This window comes from Solea senegalensis, linkage group LG15, assembly GCF_019176455.1.
Source record: "Solea senegalensis isolate Sse05_10M linkage group LG15, IFAPA_SoseM_1, whole genome shotgun sequence".
Classification (NCBI taxonomy): domain Eukaryota; kingdom Metazoa; phylum Chordata; class Actinopteri; order Pleuronectiformes; family Soleidae; genus Solea; species Solea senegalensis.
Window position 1 is genome coordinate 16,427,225 of NC_058035.1, and position 21,358 is coordinate 16,448,582.

Sequence of the window (21,358 nt, forward strand, 5' to 3'; positions counted from 1 at the left end):
TGAACCAGAAGAGGGCAAGGTTTGGAGACTCAATTACGCTAGACTGAAATAGGCTTAACCACAATCTCCACATTTATGGCTTTCTCCTCAGTGAGTTTGGGGCCTCGTGGAAACCATGACATCTATTCATCTGTTGTAATCTCATGACTCTAACTACCCTCCAGTTTTTGACTGTTAGATGGTGGTAAAAATGGTACTACAACATGATTCTGTCAGTGACCGAGATAATGTCTGAATACTACTTTATATTTCATGGTACTGGTGTGTTGTATAGATATATGTAATGTATTATTCTTCATGGCATTTCCTAATCTTAATGGTATTTCTTGTGTTTTTTATAAACCCACAAATGCAGTTTCAACAGTGGTGTTAGGTTTGTAGTATATTCTCACTTTGTGGGATTACATGAATCTGAGCAGTCTGAGCAAATTTTGTTTTTACATCAATCATTGAGTTGTAGAGAAGAAAGAAAGGCTGATTGAATTCTTTATCAAGCAGAGACTGTTGTAGTTTGACCTTTGATTACTGCAACAAAAAACTAACTGCATGCTATTGTATCACACAGCTAAGGCACAAAGATCTGTGAAGGGAGACCTACAAAACAGCAACAGTATTTTTTTTCAGAGCCAAATGATGAAAGAAATACATTTGCATAATTGGCTGCATCTTTTTATAGTGACATGTTGACTGGTGGCCTTGTGCCTGAGGAGGACTGCATGGAATGAGGATGACAGCTCGCAGCGACGCTCAGAAATAAAACGCACACAGCTGCACGTTCGGACCCGCGCGCGCGCGCGAATGTGAATGCGTTGGGCTTAATTTAATATTTTTTTGCGAGTGCTGTTTCTGGAGTGTAGCGTTACCGTGTCGTTTGCTCCAGCAGCAGGAGAGAAAACCGGTCGGAGGAGGTGAACGAGTTCGCTCCTCGGTTGGATGAGCTGGTGTGACGTAGCACCACATACACACACATACACGCCGGCTACTGCGTCGCCTGCCAGGATCTCAATGTGGGGAAATGACCGCAAGTGACCTCAAAGAAAACACTGTATTGTAGCGCTGCTCGGATTTTTATTTTGCACAACATTAAAACGAGAATGCGTCCTTAATTTTAGCTGGATATTCTTACGGTAAATCGCGCTATATCACGGGGAAAAGTGCGCTCTGTGTCGTTAGCCAATCGCCCGAGTGTCTCACTAGCTTTCAAGAGGCTAACATTAGCTAGCTACGCTAAGCTAAGAGCAGCCCAGTGCTACGGCCGGCGCTTCTTGTATTCCACTTCCCGCAGATGCTAAGCTAATTTAGACGGGGCTAGCTGCTGCCATGGATAAAGCAAAGTCATTGGCAGACAAGAAAGGAGCGCCGGGACCTTTTCATGTCAACAACGGACAGAGCCAGAGGGGGCTTAATGGCCACGTCGCTGTGGCCGCAAATGGAGGCTGCTGCGGCGGCAGCGCGTTCGCCTCGAGCGCCGGACCTGGCAGCAGCAGCGGCGGTGGCAGCAGCAGCACCACTTTTGACAGCATGCATCACCTGCACCGCGGTGACGATGCCGAGTGCAACGGGTCCCCGGCCAAGAGGTGCCGGATGCGGAGGAGGACTGAGTCGGTGAGACGGAATAGACCCCGTAAGTGTCACCCAGTCTGCAGGAAAGCACGTTTTTTTTTCCTGCAGCTGTCATTGATTTTGAGTGTGTGTGTGTAAGTGAGACTGACTGTATTTATGAAAATGTTGTGAAACCGTGTAAAAACGATCCAACGGTGTTTGCACAACCATGCTGTTTTGTAACGACAGGGCAGCATCACCATCTGACACCCAGTGTGACTCGTTACACTGCCTTTTTATAAGCCGATCCTCGGGTTTCGTGGTTAATTTGAGTTTTCGATCACTGAGAGCAGAGCGTTTCTTCGTCTCTGTCCAATCTGTTCGGCTTTCGTCGTCGTCAGGGAGACCCCCTTTTGTTTTTATGACCCCTCGGTTGTGTTGGTGCGCTCTGATTGGCCGATTCTCAGTGGTGAAAAAGCTCCTGATTAGTGGGCTTGGCTTGACTCAGCCAATCAACGCCCGTCTCCTGTCTTCAGAAGGCAGACTGACCACGCCCCCATGTACAGGTCCTTTTAGAATGATGAGAGTAAAGATCATCCAGGGAAACTTAGCAGAATGTAGTAAAGTATCGCTTTCTTCGTTGTCTGACACTGGTTTGCTTCACTTCTCCTTTTTCCGGAGTCATTGCTTAGTCCTTTTTTGAGTTACATATTTTTGTTTTGTGTTTCTAAGCTGATATTTTACCTCATTATGAAGCTTTTAGGGGAAAAGAAGCCTGGTAAGTGTGAGTTGTTTTTTTTTTAATTGAATTGAGAAGTCCTTTGTATATCAAGACAACTTCAAACTAAAAACTATTTGACTATTTACACATTTTCTTCAAGTCTCTCTTTAAAAATGAACTTCAGCATATGTAAACAAGCAATTTATGTGTTATATTTCCCAAGTTAATCATCTGTATATGGATAGATGAATGTTTGATGGGAATGGAGATGAATAGGAAAAGTGTGTGCACTTGGACTTTGACTGTCACTCTCTTTACTTTTTTAAGTCATGCTTTATATGCATTATAATTCAGCAAGTATAAATCTAGTCCAATCTCAAAGTATGTCTATCTCTTAAATGAGTTTTAAAAGATTTAAAATAGTTAAATGTCTGATATTCAGTTGAATAATTCTATTGCTTAATCGGTAGTCCTTCATTAATCAGTGACTGTGGGGTGGTGGTGGTCTTCACTGTCACATGTGAAACCTGCCCTCTGAGCATCAACTGGAGGCAGGGCTGTATAATATTTCAATGTTGTTAAACTTGCTGTCTGATCTTAAAACAAGATTTGTGGGCCATCATTCTCAGAACCAGAATCACAAATTCATAGAAGAAATAGGGTCAATTCCATTTTCAAGACAACAGAGTCGACATAAAGTTTTTTTCAGAAAAAGATCTACAATAAGAAACCCTTTGGGGATTTGATGATACAGCGCTTTACTTTTTCTACACTGTAGTCGTTAGTATTTGTGCTAATTTGTTTTTCCCCATCTAAGTCCCTCCAGGCTGTATGTTCTATAATATTTATTTAGGATTGTTTACTTTAGACTACATCCTTTTATAGTTTTACAAACATTCCCCAACTTCATTGTGGGTTCCAATGCACTTAAGCTCTGAAATCTTAAACCCGTTTAAGAGTTAATTCCAGCTTTTGCTTGTAGTTTCAATTAACCAGTGTTGACTTTAGTTTGTTGACCTTAGTTTTTTTTTTTTTTTACCATAATGTTGAGTTTTATGTTGTTTCACAGCAGCTGCACATCCTTTTTGTTCTTGATCCCTTGATTGCAATTCCTATAACGCGACCTTGAAACATTCAAGAATATTCAGGAATTTTGGTCAAAATTAATATATAAAGTTTAGGGTTTTGCTAAATTATTATTTTATCATTGATTAATCTGTTGATTATTTCCCCAGTTTAGTTGTTTGGCATATACAATTTCAAAAAAACCTTTGGTATGTTAACTTCTTGGTGTCTCTCAACCGTGGTTGAGTGGTTGAATACTAGTAGTTAAATACTACATGGATTATGTATCTGTGAGAGAGATGATATTTAATTTTCAAGTTGCACTGAAATTAAAAGTTAAAGAACCTAGTCATACAGGAATATCATAATGGAAATCTCAACTATACACAGACTTGACATTCTGTTCTGCTTGCATAATATAGTGGTGTGATTATTGATAGATTACTTATAAAGTACTGTAGAAGAGGGTTGTTACCTTAAACTCACCACTGACAATGCGGTGTGGTTTTCTTGTCATATGTTATTGATAAGATTATGTAATCAAGGTGCAGTAAATTTTGAAATGTCCAGTCAGAGATTTTGTGCTTCATGGCTGAGTTGTCTTTCGATAGATACCAGCCCTTATGATAAACCTAAATAGCACTCTAAGCTTTTGCTCACCAAGGGCCAACCCTGGAATGCATTATTCCCCTTGGGGTGTGATTTTTCACTTTTGTCCTCAGACTCTTCTGTACTTGGGGCAGAGGAGCACTGTTATTTTGGTAACATTTCGACTGGTTCCTCTTTGTTCACACACCAAAAGCAACTTGGGAGAAAGTTCATCAGAATTGCCTTGAAACTTTAACCTCCAGTTTAACCCTCTCTCCTGTGTAACCAAGCAGATGTTTCCTTTTTATACCTTAGGTCTTTTTAAATGTGTGTATATGGAAGTTTGGGGGACATTACACATTTTTCACACACAGCAAAAAATTATGAAATCAAGAAGAACAGGGGGGTTGTTGGCAATTACATTTTTTAAATTGATTCTCCAAAATTCAGGTCTAATACTGATGTCAAAGTTTAAAATTAAAATTGCCCCACATATATATGATATTGATGCTTAATTTATTTTAATTATGATGTTCTTGTAGCAGAGACACACACAAATCTGCATAATAGAAATGACTGTTATAAAGTATTCAATCCTTAACACTGTCTTTGAATAATTACAATTTCAATCATATAACTTTAACCTTTTATTCTACATTTGATCACAAAAATAAACAATCTTAATCAACTGTTTATTAAATTAGAAGATATTTTTAGTTTATTGCCCAGATAAATCATTTTTAAAGTTTGTTACATGACCAGATGTTATGGATTAAATCAACTTTGCACACATACCTTTAGCATGTACTGTTGAATTCAGTCTGTGTTATCCAATGGATGTGATTAGTTGTGACCAAAGTTAAAGTTTTTCAACTTTAAGTAAGCATCATTATTTAATAATCGGCATGTGTGAATGAAACTGTGGTCACTTGGTTTTCTACGCGATACACACACACACACACACAGTGACTAGTGACTTTACACCAGACTTCTGTAGTTGCGAAAATAGTACTATGCTAGTGAAAGCGCTACTTAAACCGTGGTGTGGCGAGGTGAGTAGAGCCGGTGGAAATGCGGCATTACTCACTGACTGACTGCTGCTTTCATATGTAAATGAGACACGTTGCTTTGACGGATGTGTTGCACCATCTAATCTGCTGTGTGAGGCCGCTTTGGAGTAAAAACAGATAGCTCAGCAGTATTCAGTATGGTATCTTTTTATCAGTGTACAGTATCTAGAGGGTTTCCTAAAGAGACGCAGAGAAACATCACCAGAGGTGATATGATAAAGCTTTTATCATACTGGATGAACACTGTTGTTGTGTTTTTCTTCTATTGTAATTCACATGATAAATCTGCTGAGGAGTTGAGCATTAGCAGCAGTGTTTGATTTTCCATGTTTTGCAAAACCAAGGCACGCGAAGGTCTGCCATGTTTGGTCTCAGTGTTTGAGGTATTTTTGACACAGGTAATATTGTGTGTCTGTGTTTTGTCACAGAGAAATTAACATTTTGTCACAGATAACATGGTGATGTGATGTAGGACATTATGGGAAAGACATATATTACTGTGCAAACACCAGTTTTTACCAGTAACAATATTTAGGGTTCCATTCCAGCTTTAAGAAAGCCAGGCAGGGTTGTGCTACTGTTCAAGTGTTGGTCACCCTAAATACTTCACACTTTAATCTGTAAAAGCTGCTTTCTGGAAAAAATACGGTGCTTGTTTCCCACATTTTCGTAATGTGTTCCAATAAAGTGACTGAGAAATAATTAGACTGTATGGTCTTTATAGCATTGCTAAAACAACACGTTGGCCACCATTATATGCACAACAACAAGAGACTATAGCCTTTAGCTGTTTGTACTGAAAGGTCATTTTTCCGTGTTTACAACTTATTTATATAACTCCCCTTTAAGTGGTACATGTTTGTAAGAAGGTTCTGCCAAGGGTAATTTGCAGATGTATCCTGAAGACATTGTGCTAACAGGTTTCAGTTATGGTGTGGGGGTAATTTAGGTAAGCAACGAGGGTAATGTAACATGTAAATCAAGATGAGTGGAACTGCATGGCACACCCGAAAACCAATTCAAACTACCTTTTGTCACTGTGCACACACCTACAGGAATACTTAGCCCTTTGGGAAAATGTGTGGTGTTGGCGCAGAAACTTTTTAATACAATGGGATGAAAATCTATTTGACCTTTCATTTTTTTCAACTTTTAGTAAGCATCATTATTTAATAAGAAGCATTTTATTGGGCAATGGTGATGTTTTTTCCTCCGCTGTTCCTCCAGGCTAAAGGATTTGTAACATTGTTTACTTTTTAAAGTCTTAAAAGTTATACTAGGTTTAGGTTTGTGATAAACGTTTGGTCTGACAGGTTGTACCTGTGTAACTTGCTGTCATATAGTGCAGTGTTAGCAGAAATTCACCTTTAATGTAATGCTGTATTATGTTTCACAACTGCTGCTCTTGAGGTAGCTCTCGGTTCTTAACTCCTCTCAACAAATGAGTACAGATCCAATCCCAATGCCATCAATCCTGCCTACCTTTAAACCATAACATTAAGGCGCATAAAAATAAATTTAATTTTAGGTAACATTTTATAAAAAAAAAAATAACTGTGTGGATCCAAGTGAGTGTGAAAAATGAATAGATTTAAACCTGCACACGTGCTTCTTGTAGTGACATGTACTTGTTTTCTAACAGTACTGCAGTAATGGTAGAAATCGTGTGTTTCGTAGCAGTAGTACATCAGTGGACTATTTGCACCAAGTGTATGATTTTGTCAAAAGGAGTGGTTAGGTTGAGCTGTAGCCAATGATTATCTTCAGTGAATCATTTGCTCTATACACATAAATCCTCTGAAAGCACTTCCAATAAAGGTTTCCAAAGGTCTACACTGACCTTTTTTATGTTTGTTTTATCACATAAACGAAAAAAATAAAGCTGAAACAGTGATTCAATTAAGTTTACATAGTATAGATAGATATTCTAACGTGAGAACATTATTAATAAAGCAGGCCAAACATTGCCCACATGCTAGACAATAATTTTTTTATTGGTGTGTCCTTTGTGTATAAACACGTCATTTTCTTCTTATCACGCTAACATACTGTACAAGTTTTGTTCTTGTCTTGCGTTGTCTTATGCTGTCCACACCAAGCCTCTGTGAAACCTGAGATTGTCCTTTAATTAACGAGAAACTTCATAGAAATGGTTGTCCCTGGTTATCTCCAAGGTCATGGATGGAAAGCTGAACAGTAAACAGCATGCTTGTGCTGGAAATGATATTATAGACAGAGAGTCAGGACCAATACCTTTCACCTACAAGGGACACAAATCACTCCTTAACCCTCCTAACTGCTCTTTGTCACACTGATCTTTGAGTGAACACTCTGTGCGCATGTGCTTTTTAAATAGAACATATTTCACAGGTTAAGCAATCAGTGTTTCAGCCTTTTCCGGTGATGCTTTACTGGCCCGGTCAAGGAAGTGTTGGTGGGAATCACTGAACAGTTGTAATTACCTTGTTTGTGTTAAGTTAACCATGGAGCTTAAGTGAACATATGAGAGAAGAAATGTAGGTCGGGCTTTTAGTCAGTGTTTTAAAATGTTACTGACAGCCAGCTACTGTAATAGAAGCAGCAATGTTTCCCCCCTGGCATTTTGTATTATTTCTGTTTGTTGTTTTTCCACTGCACGTGGGGACGATCGTGTGAGATCACTGACAATAAAATCTGATGAGGACACATTTCATTCAGTAGGGTTGGATCATATGGCCAAAAAGGTTATTACAATAAATATTTATAAATATTATCAGTCAGTATCAATAATTATCATGATAAATTGATAACAGGCTGTAAAATGTATATGTGTGCGTGTGTCAACAAGACATAAGCAAGGTTAAATTTAAAAAGAAACACTGAATGATAATTATAGAAGATGAAAACATTTCCTGGATGATTGAGATCAGTGTTGTCATAAGTGGAAGATAACAGATACCCTAGTAGAACACATTCATTTGAATCTACTTTTAAAGTTACAAATCCAAAACAACTGTCAAAGCAGATCGTTAAACAATTAGCAAAATCAAGCAAGTGGATTTTGTAGAGCAGAATCTTTGCTTCCAACTTGTTGTCAGAGCAGGTCAGTAGGTGAGAGGGAACAATAACAAAACGTCAAGTAAACAGTAGTAGAGGAGCTAGATTTGTCCCCCCCACACACCCCTAGCATAAAAGGTAAACAGACACCAACCACTGTGGTGGAACAGGAGCAGTTGTGGAGGGTAATACAGCAGGTAACAGGAGCAGCAGTAATGGTGGAGGTGATGGTAGTGCACCGCCGACAGTCACCCTGATGTTATTAGTTTATAGTCGGCACGAGAGGTCTCAGGAAAACAAGTGCACTCCAGGCCAGTGATCATAAACACGCTGTTTAATGGAGTTCAATACAACATCATAGGTCCATTTTGCGGTCGGTCTTTTTTTTATTCACACTGTTTAAAGAGCGTCACATCTGTTTAAGTTTTATATTGTCACTCTCTAAGTCAGGTAATAAAATCAAGACTGTTTATCTCTATTTGGAGAGCAGATGTTGCATCATATGGATATAATTTAATAACACCATGAGAGGTTAACTAATGTATAAAACACATTTGCAGGTGGTTCACTCTTAACACTCTTGTCTCCAATCTCAAAGTGGAATTTGTATAATTATGACGGACATAATTAACTGTGTAGTGAAATGGTCAAAATTCCATATTGTCATCATGACAGAGCTGTGTGGAGGCACAGGGAGGACCAGGGTGACATAAGAGTGCAGAGTTTTTGTTTTGCTGGTAAATGTAGTTAAGGCGAAAACGTAACTCACTTTTTAACTCTTAATTTACCTTCAGTGGAAACATATTTCCAGGATTTTTGTCCTCCTTCTTTTGTCTAATAAACTTAGTAATTAGTTCATAAGTTTCCATCTCACAATAACGACATCTACTTAGTTATTGGTTTTATAAGAGCAGTTTATATCAGTGTAAGTTTGTTTGTATGGTTGTGTCTTGGTGGATGTGGGTCGGCCAGTTATCATGCGCCAAATATTTGCCTTCTACACATTCTTTTGTTGAATGCTGCTGTTTTTCACGGCCACGTTTCAGTGGCCACACTTTATCTGTAACAGGGTTGTCATTGTTGTAAACTGGAGTCGCACTGATTGGTCAGAGTGACACCCTCCGTATCGAGTGTCTCGTGTAACAAATAGAAAACATGAATGTTTCATTGACTAAATGACCGAATGACGAGTCTCCCTCTCTGACATGAACTGCAGTAACCCTTGTTGTCTCACTGAGACTGAGTTATTGGTCAAAAGAGCACACTGTCCTCACTGAGTGTTCACCTGGAACAAGGCGTTAGTCAGACGAAAGGCCATTAAAGAAGCACAGCTAATGTTGTTTTGCTTGTTTACTTTTGACAGTCTATCATATATGATAAAAAAAATTTAATTGGATCTTTACTTTTGAGAAGCTGAGACATGATTTTCTTAAAGGTTGCATGTTGCTTCTGTCTTGATTGAATTATGGAGTAATAGTTGGAACATGTTTTAGTTTCTGCACCCATTGTGGAAATAAATGTTATCACCTTGACCTGTGGGAGGATGCAGGAGTTTGACGCTCTTGATCTCATATTTCCTACACGGTAACTCAAGATTTTGAACACCATTAAACGGTGTTTGTTATTTATCATAAATGTTGATTGTTGATTCTCTTATTCTGTTAATCTGCCCTGTTCTGTTTATCTATTATATTCATAATTGACAATGTAAAATATTCCTTTTACAATGTTGTAAAACTAGTAGAAACACAATTTTTAACCACTCTAGTCTCCATTCAACTGAATCCTGGTGAATCTACGACACACTAATGTACCTCCCAATTAAAATGCTGCAGTTGTTTTGTGGTGCACTGCAAATGTCTTGCTGTCCTTTTCTGTCCATGCCATCGCGCTGGAATGGAATTAAACTGATCGAGAAGGCAGCAAACATTTGAGAGCAGAAGAAAAGGAGACGGTTTAAAGGAAATAGCCAAAACAAAAATTAAAAATCAAACCGGAGAGAGATGCCAGTGTTGGAGTCAGAGGAAGAAAAACAAAGATAGATGATGTGTGTGTGAAAACGGGATAGAAGCTAAGGGAAAGAGAAAATAGGAGGCTGAAGTGTGTGTGTGACACACAGAGACAGATGGGGGTCTGTTACCATGGAAACTGTGGCTCTTACTGAGCTGTGGTCGTTTTCCTTTTTCTTAGCCTCTTGTGCAGAAAGATTTTTTTTTTGCACTGACCATACTGCCCTTGGTCTGCAGCAGTTTTATTCAGCTCACTAATATCATACTGATTTCATGAAACAATAATCAGATTACCTCAGGTTTAAGATCTGCTGCTGTTTGATTGTTGTAGGTCAAATCAGTCGGGCGTAGATTCTTTCAGACCTTGTCTGCACATTCTTCAGTTCAGTTCAATACACTCCTCAGAATGACACAGAATTTCCTTGAATCACGGCTTTCAGCCGTTTCCTCCGTTAAGTCATCAGTTGTTTGTCCCATAAAACTGTCCAGTAACCTTTAATTCTCTTGGAGTATTAAAGGTTCTCCCCATAATATGATGCTGAAGTCATGATGAGAACAGAGCTCATGTGATGCATAAAGGCTCGGACCATGAATCGCAAGTTTGCTTTTTTATGATGCAACTAACTTTTTAGTAAGGTGGTTTGGTTTTATTCAAAATAGTTGGGAACCGCTCAACCAAAACAAAGAGTTTGTTTTGTCTTCTGAAGACATTTTCCTTTTGCAGTTACAATGGCAACTTAAGATGTTGATGGTTGGCATCAGTTAAATCCTGTTTTTTCTTATTTTCCTTTATATAATGTTTTCAAAAGGAAAATATTCTTTACACCTCTGTCTCCCTCCTCCTCAGCTTTCCCCTGGTTTGGTATGGACATCGGTGGCACCTTGGTGAAGCTGGTGTACTTTGAGCCGGTCGATATAACGGCAGAGGAAGAACAGGAAGAAGTGGAAAACCTCAAGTCTATCCGTCGCTACCTCACCTCAAATGTGGCCTATGGTTTGTCTACGCACACACTGTTAATCTCATAAAGACCTCAAGTTCAGTAGTATATTTTTTAAAAATGGAAGCGTGTTTGTTGCACATTTGGCCAGAATCTATATTGGAAAAATAAAGGTTCTTCTTGCGTCTCTCAGGTAAAACAGGCGTCCGTGACGTCCACCTGGAACTGAGGAACCTGACCATGTGCGGCAGGACGGGGAACCTGCACTTCATCCGCTTCCCGACACAGGCCATGCCCCGTTTCATCCAGATGGGACGTGACAAGAACTTCTCCAGCCTACACACAACACTCTGTGCCACCGGCGGCGGCGCGTATAAGTTTGAGAATGACTTCCGATCGGTGAGTGAATAGTCTTATGAAGAGATGGGATAGAGAAGTTGTTGAAATAACTTTATACCAGTTTGAATATCTTTTGAGTTTTATAAATAAAATAAAAAAACAGCCATTTTTCACTGTGAAAATAAATTGTTGGTTCATTGATAATTTAAGTTACTGATCAAGAGCTTCTTAATTAGCATTGTACTACCTTAGACCAATCTCTGAAGGACTTGAGAATTAAAATCAAGAACACAACTGATGCAATTTGAAACAGTCAGATGCTATGAATCCCTTACCTGCCCCAATACAAACCTATCCCTAGGTTCATGGAGACGGCATAACAAGTTGAGGTTGTTTGTTTGACTGAAAGTGGAGATGTTGTTTGCTTTCCTAAAACACAAACAACTCATTTGCATAACAGCATCAGAAGAAAAACACATGGCAAACACTGCACACCACAGTTCTGTTCCCTCATTAGTTCAGCAGAGAGAGGAGATCGCACTGCCAAGTTTATGTTGCATTACCTTGTTATATGGGACATTATTTTATCACTGACTTTGAATTAAAATATCCAAATGCCCAGTTGCAGATGAAATTCTATACCCTACTATATATAGAGTATATGTACTGTATTTACTGTACACTCTGTGTAGTGCACACGTCTTGGTCATGACTTGATTGTGGTGAGATTTATATATTTGTGCTGCAGATGGCAGACTTGGAGCTGCTGAAGCTTGATGAGCTGGACTGCCTGATCCGTGGCCTGCTGTTTGTCGACCGGATGGGCTTTAACGGACACCCAGAATGCTACTACTTTCAGAACCCGTCAGACACCCAGAGCTGCGTGAAGAAACCCTGCACCCTGGACAACCCTTTCCCCATGCTGCTGGTCAACATTGGCTCCGGGGTCTCCATACTGGCCGTGTACTCTGAGAACGACTACAAGCGTGTGACTGGAACCAGGTGAGAAGGAGAGACGACTGTGTTCACACTGTTGACTTTTCAAGTTTCTGTTCTGTGCAGCAGCGAAACGGAGTGACAAGCAGGAGATAATTATCACATGATGGGAGGAGAGCTGATGGATGAGGCAAAAACTTTGAATATTAAAAACATTATGAATGCTTTGACTGTCCACCAACAGACAACAACATATCTGAGAGAGGAAAAAGGACAAAATGAGCAACAGCTGTGCCAAGATGCTGCACATAGGTTAACAATAAAACAATGGCATTTAACACAAAGTTGGATGACAATGCACTCATTGTCAGTTCAAGAGTGAAGTTCAAGGCTGCTCACAGAAATCTAACTTCCATGCTCTGAGTCAGAGCTCTGTTGATACTGATCTGACACACTCATATTTTCTTCTTAAATGTCCATTGTAATTGGTAGAACTAAGCTTTCACAAGTTATTTACCCAGTGGTAACATTTGCAAGTTACAAAATAATAACACCTGAAAACACAAAGTAACACCCCCACACTTACATAGGATGTTCCAGCAAAGCTAAAAAAGCAAAGGGCTCATCAGGTGATCATGTGTTATCATCTGATTTCATAAAACATTATATTTCAGAGCAAAGTGTCTACATTCAGCACATATCGACAATAATCTAAACTCTTGTTTATAAGGGAGAGATACTGAAACAAATGCTAATGCTAACCAAATAGACTAGGAACATGTGCTGAAATAATTAATAGCCTTTTGGGCTTTAATAACTATTGACTCTAAGCCCTAAATCAATACGTTTGGATCGTTAGGTTGTTTTTGCATAAGAGAAAATGTGCAAAAGGTGAAGGATTATAGCTTTTTATAGCTTGAGTGAATCTGCCAGGTCAGACGGAATCAGTTCTTTGCCGTCCTTCATCTCTTATCATCATTAACTGTACCTTTTTGTTATGATGTAACATACTGGAAGATATGTGGTGATTAGAAAATGAACTCTTGAATATGTTAAAAACAAGACCCTGCTTGCATTGCTTTTGGCTGATACTCAACATTGGTACAGGTCGGAAACTGTTCAAAGAAAACGTAAATAATAATTTTAACTAAATCATAATGTTGACTATTTCTTTTGTAGGAGTAGAATATTGATTGAAATGCATGAAATTAATTGAATTTGTTGAAGTGTGTCACCACAGCGAATCATCAGCATGAATGTATTATTGGCAGCTTAGTTGATTGGATGGAAATATTCAGATGTCACTAACCACTAACATACATCTGCTGTAGTTAAATTGTTTTCTAGTTGGATTATTTTTGTCCAGAATATCAGCTGTAACCTCTCGCCATCCCAGTTCACACATACTAATGTTAGGTTCATGGTGACAACATGATGGAAGCAGCTTGTTTATCTGGGAGGTGAGGTGAAGCAAAGTTGTCTGTTTCCAAGCATCAGGATTTTCTCTGCAGTAGTTTGCTTTGCTGAACCACTTGAATCGAATTTGCATGCCATCAACAGTAAAGAAAACACAGCAAAGAACCCTAAAGGCTAAAATGACATGAATAACACTTGTTTAAACAGTGACACATATCACTTAACTGTGTTTGAGTTGGGGATGCTTCAGCTGCCTTTGGGACAATTTAAACAACAATAATATTTTTTATAATATTTTATCTAAGGTTGTCAGTAGTGCTTGTTATGTATTTTGGGATAGATGCTTTTTTTTAGTTTTTTTTTTATGAATTACTTTAATTGTTTGCCTCCTCGTCTCCATGAACATAATTTCACTCTATTCATTACTGGGAGCATTTGAAGATAATGTATCCATCCAATCACAACAATGTTTCACACACACATAAATAAGTGGTAGTTAAAAGTTCAGTTCCCTAGACCTCTTTATCTGAGAGAGTGCAAAACAATAATGTGTAATACATTTTATAAAATAAATTAAGACTAATGAAGTGTTTATACAGTTTAGAGACACTACACTGTAATAAGGTGATTGGTATCGGAAATTTGTAAACAGTGTTTTGCATTTTAAACTTGTTTTGTGAAACGTATTTCAATTTTGATCTGTCATGAGTCAGATCAGCTGGTGATCAGAACATAGCCTCATTCACGTCACATGGCCACATATTGGGTATTTATCTGATCTAGGACCACATACTGAAGTGACACAAGTCTGTGACACATGGTGATCTGACAATAGCCAAAGTCAAGATAAATAAACTACCCTTTTCTAAATTGAATTCCACCATACGATCACCACCTTTATCGTTTATCTCCCTCACATTACCTTATCCATCCTTACTTATCCAATTACTCTCTTTTTTCAGCCTGGGAGGTGGCACATTCCTGGGCCTTTGCTGTCTGCTGACAGGCTGTGAGACGTTCGAGGAGGCGTTGGAGATGGCCAGCAAAGGCGACTCTACCAATGTGGACAAACTGGTGAAAGATATCTATGGAGGAGACTACGAGCGCTTTGGCCTGCAGGGTTCTGCTGTCGCATCCAGGTGAGTGTGATGAAGGTTTGTGACCTGAAAGTCAGCAAGACACTAGGTGCTCACAGTTGGTCCCATTGTTGGGAGAGGTGCTATTTATTTCCATTGGTCATAAAGTGGCCTAAACCAACCAGCCAAAGTTAGAAACACACTTCTAAAGTACTTATCCCCATCAGTGTTTATATTATTTTTGTATCCTCATCAACTCTCCTTTATTCCCAACATTTGAACATTCCAGAATCACATCTAGGAGTATTTATTGCTTCATTACACTTGTTTTACCATCATGCTTTATTAATGCTTTTAATGGCAAACATGGCAACAAAAAATTTAGCACATTCACACACTAACTCGAAACACACTCAAAACATTGTTCGTTAATCTGGCCTTGGCATGTGCACAGTAAACCCTCAGCCGTTTGACTAAAGGTCGATTCATAAAACCAAAGACAACAGAAGATTATAATCTCTGTTTATTGTTATGGTCTCACATTCTGTCATTAACTGAAGCAAAACACACTCATGTTGACAAATGATTCTCTGCCTGTTTTTGTTTTTCCTTCAGTCTCTTATTCATTAAGAGTTCATCAGGCTTGTATATAATGCACAATTATATAATAATATCTAGGAAGAAACTGTGTCTCCATTTGTCTCAAACAATTTGTTTGTTTATTAACACGTGTAATGTGTTTTTTTTTTGTTTTTTTTTTACAGTTTTGGTCACATGATGTGCAAAGACAAGCGAGACAGCATTAGTAAGGAAGACTTGGCCCGGGCCACGCTGGTCACCATCACTAATAATATAGGATCCATAGCACGGATGTGTGCTGTCAATGAGGTACACATACACACACACACACACACCTTTAACATAACCAGTTAATTGACCAAACCAGAATTCAAATCTTAGCCCTAAACTTAAAGGAATACTTCACTGATTTTCATTTAGCTTTGTCTTATTAGAACAGGGTTAGTGTGCTTCCCAACCTCAGTTTCCCCTGAGTTGAGAAATATCTTCATTCTTTTCTATGTTACGTGCCCATCAGTAACGCTTGGTCCTGTTAGCGTAACTGTTAGCAAAGATGGCGGACACTGTTTACATTCTGTAAAGTCCCACCCCCCTAACAACAAAAATAATGAAGATATTTCTCGACTCAGGGGAAACTGAGGTTTGGAACAACAACTTTTCAAAGATATTACCCCTATTCTAGTAATACAAAGCCAAATGCAAGTCGATGAAGTATTTGTAGTTCCTCAGAAAAGAGTTTCTGCCTCATTAGGACTAGGTTTTGGTCTCCATGAGGACTACTGGACACACTGACACACTGGACTTACATAAAGAAAACACAAATGCATTCTCAGTGTACATATTATAGAATATTTAATTTCTAACCTTCACAAGCAATAAAGAAATGACTTTTTTTTAAAAAACACAATTTTCAAACTGTTTTGCATAGTTTTAAGAAACTACAAAATCCAAACTTGAACATTTTTATTGACTTTGTTGTATTGTCACCTTTTTTGCATATCAGTGGGCTTCAGTATTTTTTTTTTTTCATAGTTTAGAAATACATAACATGAATAAATGAAGATGAAGATTTTAGAAGTTGAATAAGTTGAAGTTTCCCCATGGCAGCAGTCTTGTTGTGTATGGAGTCAGGGATCAGCCTGGAGTCTTTCTGTGTGCTGTGAGCTTCTTTACAGTGTTGCCTTGTGGCATGGCGATCAAGCAGCATTGTACAGGGCTATCACTGCACACAGACGTGCAGCAAGGACACACACACACACACACACACACACACATACTCACCAGTGTGTTTTTGATTTCAACTTATTTTAGATGTTGGCTTTCTTTTGCCTTGGAATAGTTTTATGCGGAAATGACAAACATTTATAGAACATTTGCAATGAGAGACAATTATGTCATAAGAAGTTTAAGTGAGCAGTACAATAAAAATAAGTCAATGAACTACAAACAATATTGACCTTTCCTTTTGCCATGGACGCAACGTTTTAGTCTCAATCCTCTAAACACTTGCCCTGTCTGACTTGAAATCAATTATTTCTGTGACACAACAGAGTACAGTGTACAACGTTTTATCAGAATTGAATGGCAGCGGTTTTATTTTTCTTGCTTCATTGTCGTTTTTAAATATTAGTCGGTGTTTGATTGATGGACTACAGTATGTTATTATGACAATGAGTCAGGAGATTTACCGGAGTCTCGTTTTTATGTTCCCTGGCACCACCATGTGGTTTGGAAGAGGTGTTGCAGTTTTATCACAGTCTACACCTTATTTTACATAAATAAGTAATTTATTAGATGATCCATGACCTAAATGTTGGTGTTGTCAGTAGGTGGAAAACCTTAAGTCACTGTCTTGCATCTGTAAATAATATTGTGGTCCAGTCAATGCTTTCCAAAGTGGAATTTAATAACTGAGATATCGACTTTCACAAATGTAAGCCCCAGTTGATAAGTTGAATTTTATTTTTTGCCATTGTCTTACTTCAACTTCTCAAATTCATATTTACAGTATGTAGATACTGTATAAGTCAGTTATGTATTTAGGTTTTAGACTGGATGAAACTTATTATTCTGTGGTTTTTCAGCTTCATAAATATGAATATTTTCTGGTTTCTTTGCTTTTAAGCAATCATTAAAGCTAAATCATTTTGGTTTGTGGGAAAAACAAGACATTTTAGGAAACACAGATCAAGTTTTTTCAACATTTTCTGACATTTGACAATTATTTTTTTAACGGCTCTCTCTTTTCTTAACGCCTGTCAGAAAATCGAGCGTGTTGTGTTTGTGGGTAACTTCCTTCGTATCAACACTGTGTCAACGAAACTGCTGGCCTATGCCATGGACTTCTGGTCCAAAGGACAACTAAGAGCTCTCTTCCTGGAACACGAGGTGAGCACTTGATTCTGTAACTCCAGTTTTCACATGAATCAAAGACACAATCCCACCTTAGTGAAGTGCTCTTAGGTCTGTGTGTGTTTAAACGGGGCAACGTTGTGTTTCAGGGTTACTTCGGAGCGGTGGGGGCGCTGATGGAGCTGCTCAAGACAACAGAGGACCCGTGAAGGAAACCGCACGACATCACCAATCCTCAACAAGGTGATGTCGTCCACCCCTGGAAGATGCGATGTCATCACCTCTTGATGCTGTGACGTCAGCCACTTTTCGACGCTGCTGAAAGGTCCACTTCCCAGAGGCCACTAAAGGAACACTGAGAGAGAAAAACTGAAAAAAGCCATTTTAATAATTTAACAGCTGTAAATAGTGATAACCTCTAACATTTATTGTCTAAATTTCCCAAATAGACCCCCCCCCCATCAAAGAGGTTTTAATATTGTAATTTTTAATTTATGGTTTCCTATAATTGGCTCTGCTGATTCCTGTCGTCACAGAGACGTATAATATTTTAGCGTGTTCTGTTTTGTTACTGTTTGTGAGTTTGTGTGAACAGCTACTGTAGCGTTATGCCCTAGAGACTGTGGTGAGCCGAGCGGCTGTTTGTGCAACTGTTTTTTGTTTGTTGTTTTTAAGGTACACTGTTTGCACAGAAATTAAGTTACTCTTGAATGTTTTTGGGCATTTTATCATTATTATTATTATTATTATTATTATCATCACTATCACCAGGGACTCACAGAAACACAACTCCTCCCACCCTTATGTCAGAGCGCACATGTGCAGCTGCACTCAGACAGTTTGGTAATGCTAACGTCTGGTTGTTACTGATGCTATAAAGACTACAGCTGTGCAGTTTATCAACGGTTCAGGACAGCAGGCATTTTGTTGTCGCCTCTTTGTTGCACAAACAATCGCTCCCGCACACGTCGGTCCTCTTAGGAGTGCACTGAAGCCAAAACCTATTGAGATTTGTACGAAACAGTCTTTAATTCTCACTGTTGTTCCATTACGCATGGCCTTTGCTCCGTCGTTGGTCTCTCCTCCGTCTCCCGACAGTATGTGCAAAACAGCACCAACAACATGGTATTGCCACACATGCATTCTGCTCCTTCTCCTGCTCGGTTAAGTGTTAGACAGTGGGACCAAGACATTGTCTTCCAGTAGATCTGCATTGTTGAGTTCTGTTGAGTGGCACCACTTGTCCAGCTCAGCAGCATGTGTTTGACTTTTCTGAAATACTATGGGTTGTTTATTTTATGGGTTTTTTTTTTTGTTCTTTTGTGTGATTTTTCTGTCTCTCTTTACTCACACTGTCTGATTGTCTAGTTTCTGGGACACTTGAGCATGGTTGAGCCCTGAGTGCTCCTCGTCCTCTAGCTTCTCTGCCACCCCACTGCCTTGATTGGGTGTTACATTGTGATGTAATGAAGCATTCAGGCTGAGCTAATGTAATGCTAATGCTTAAAGTCAACCCTGGGATTTAAAAAAACAACAACAACAACAACTTGACAATGGGGACCAAGATGCTTTTCGATTGGTCACCCCTCGTGTAAAATCCACTGATGCAGGAACTGAATTAGGAACAGAATCCGTTCGTCCGCCGTAGATTTGTCTTCACTGTTTAATCGTGGTGATGTTGTGCATGACGGTTGCTGAATTGTCTGTCATCATGCCGCATCACACCCAGTATTTTATGCTTATTTCTTATCAGCCATGAAACCTGTCGTGCAGTGTTTGTCCAGCTCCGTTGTGACTGAGCACTGTCGCTAGAATTGCTCAGAATGATCCACACTAATGCAAAAGTAAAACTCTTAAGAATTGAGCTCTATGATGCTCAGTTTGCATGCTTCTGTCCAAGAATATCCACAGCCACGCGATGTAGTGTTTCAATGCATCTGCTACTGTGTCTCTGTCGTATTTTAATCAACCGGTGACCAGAAATTCAAGGAAGTAACTTTTATTGAAATGTCTGTAACAGTATCAAGAGTGGACAAAGGCATCTTGCCGTAGTTAAATGAAATAGTCATTGTAGATAGCTGTTGTAAAGCGGCTGACATCATCATCAGTTAGGAGACACCAACAGTGAATTGTGGATTATTTATATTTGTTTTAAAAGAAACGTGGACCACAGGTGTTCAGCTTCCTGGTTGGTAGTGGTGTCCATTACTGCCTTCTTCTGGATTACTGTCATGATAACGACCTTTCACCTTTAACCTCTAGCGCCTTTCATCTCCGCTAATAATCAGAGCAGCTGGACCGTCCAGTCTCCACTGTGCTTTTTCTTGTTGCCACCGTCTTCTTGCCTTATTTTCCCTCCACACTGAGAACCAGAGCTTTTTCCCCTTAACTGGAGTCAGTCCTGTCTCTCAGTTATTGAATTATTAAGTAGTGATACGCCCAAGCTATCACTGCTAACACATTATAGTTTGATGTTCCTCTGTGTTACTGAGCTGGACAGATTCTCTTCACAGGACCTTGTGATCTATTCATTTTACCTGTAGTATAATATTATGGTGACATCCTCTTCATCTGTCTAAACATTATGCAGGAACTCTGTGTTATTGGTGAAATGCACACACCTTGTATTCATCTATCATATACATGCACTACACATGGACATCGGTGAATAACCTGTTTGCTGCTATAACAGTTCTGTTGGATTCATTTGTAAAAACTGGCCCGTAGAATAATCACATTTACACAGTAAAATCCTCTGTATCTAAAAGTAGTTGTTTGCCCTCTGAAAAGAAAGAAAATAGATCTCTTTCTAAATCCACCTCATTTTCAGCCAGATTTTTCTGGCTTTTTTTCAGTTTTTTTTGCCTTGTCGGACGATGTTAGTGGCCTCGACCTGTCGGGTTCCACTCAGCTTTAAAACCAGGCTGGTGTTGGTTATTTTGTGCCACCTGTTGTTTTATTCTGAAAACCCCCTGCAATCTGTTGCCTTCACCCTCTGTTATCCTGGTTACATCACACATGTGCCCTTCACTTTTACGTGGGAATTCATTTGAGTTTCTTACATCCTGAATTTTATCTAAGTGTGTTTTTTTTTTGTCACGGATGCAGGTTTTGTGTGTCTGCTTTCACTCTTTTTTTTTTATGTTTTGTTGTGTTTTGCCATTGTACCGTTTTTATGTTGTTTTTTTGTTTTTCCTAAAGCCACTTTAGATAATGCAGATCATCTCTAACAAGTACTGAAATTTGACTCCTTTACATCATTTCTTTTAAATGTTTTGCAGTTTGTTTTGAGAGCAGTTTTTTTTTTTGTAAGAAATGTTATTTTATGTTCGTAATAATCAATGTGAGTCAATGTGCTTTTCCCCGTGTTCTTTTTAAACACTGTTGTACTTAAATTGTCTTTGGTTGGCACAAAAAGAACCAGTGTGACTGTTGTCAGAAATGTAAATCCCTGCCATTATGCTCTGTCAGTGTTCAGACTTGGTATTGACATCTGACCCGAGCGATCTGATCATGTGTAGGTCCCGGATGTGTCTTGGAAACAGACGTGACCTCATGTGGTCGTTCAAATGCGATCAGATCACAATGGACATCTGTCAATACCAGGTCTGAAAGGGACCCAAGACATGTTGTGATATGCAGCACTTAGTGATAATAGTGATCAGTCTCGGTACGCGTTTTAAACACCATA

General features: G+C 39.0%; 1 protein-coding gene across 2 annotated transcripts; it reads left to right on the forward strand.

The window, feature by feature from the left end:
- The first annotated feature begins 908 nt into the window (after positions 1–908).
- On the forward strand, positions 909–20,592 carry pank1a (pantothenate kinase 1a). 2 transcript variants are annotated; one of them, XM_044045945.1, is made up of 8 exons: positions 909–1,624; positions 10,879–11,025; positions 11,163–11,368; positions 12,057–12,310; positions 14,623–14,799; positions 15,501–15,624; positions 17,578–17,703; positions 17,817–20,592. In XM_044045945.1, exons 1-8 carry the CDS (start codon positions 1,321–1,323, stop codon positions 17,874–17,876), a joined length of 1,398 nt encoding a protein of 465 aa, XP_043901880.1. In that variant the 5' UTR covers positions 909–1,320; the 3' UTR covers positions 17,877–20,592. The 2 variants fall into 2 exon arrangements, with proteins under 2 accessions (XP_043901880.1, XP_043901882.1); XM_044045947.1 differs by lacking the exon at positions 909–1,624 and adding an exon at positions 2,135–2,320.
- The last annotated feature ends 766 nt before the right edge of the window (positions 20,593–21,358 follow it).

What these genes read in the sequence shown, in the direction of transcription:
- pank1a (XM_044045945.1), top strand. Translation starts at nt 1,321, where the DNA reads ATGGATAAAGCAAAGTCATTGGCAGACAAGAAAGGAGCGCCGGGACCT. An exon ending in TTGAGAATGACTTCCGATCG is followed by an intron (nt 11,369 to 12,056) that starts GTGAGTGAATAG and finishes TTTGTGCTGCAG; the next exon opens with ATGGCAGACTTGGAGCTGCT. An exon ending in CTCTCTTCCTGGAACACGAG is followed by an intron (nt 17,704 to 17,816) that starts GTGAGCACTTGA and finishes GTTGTGTTTCAG; the next exon opens with GGTTACTTCGGAGCGGTGGG.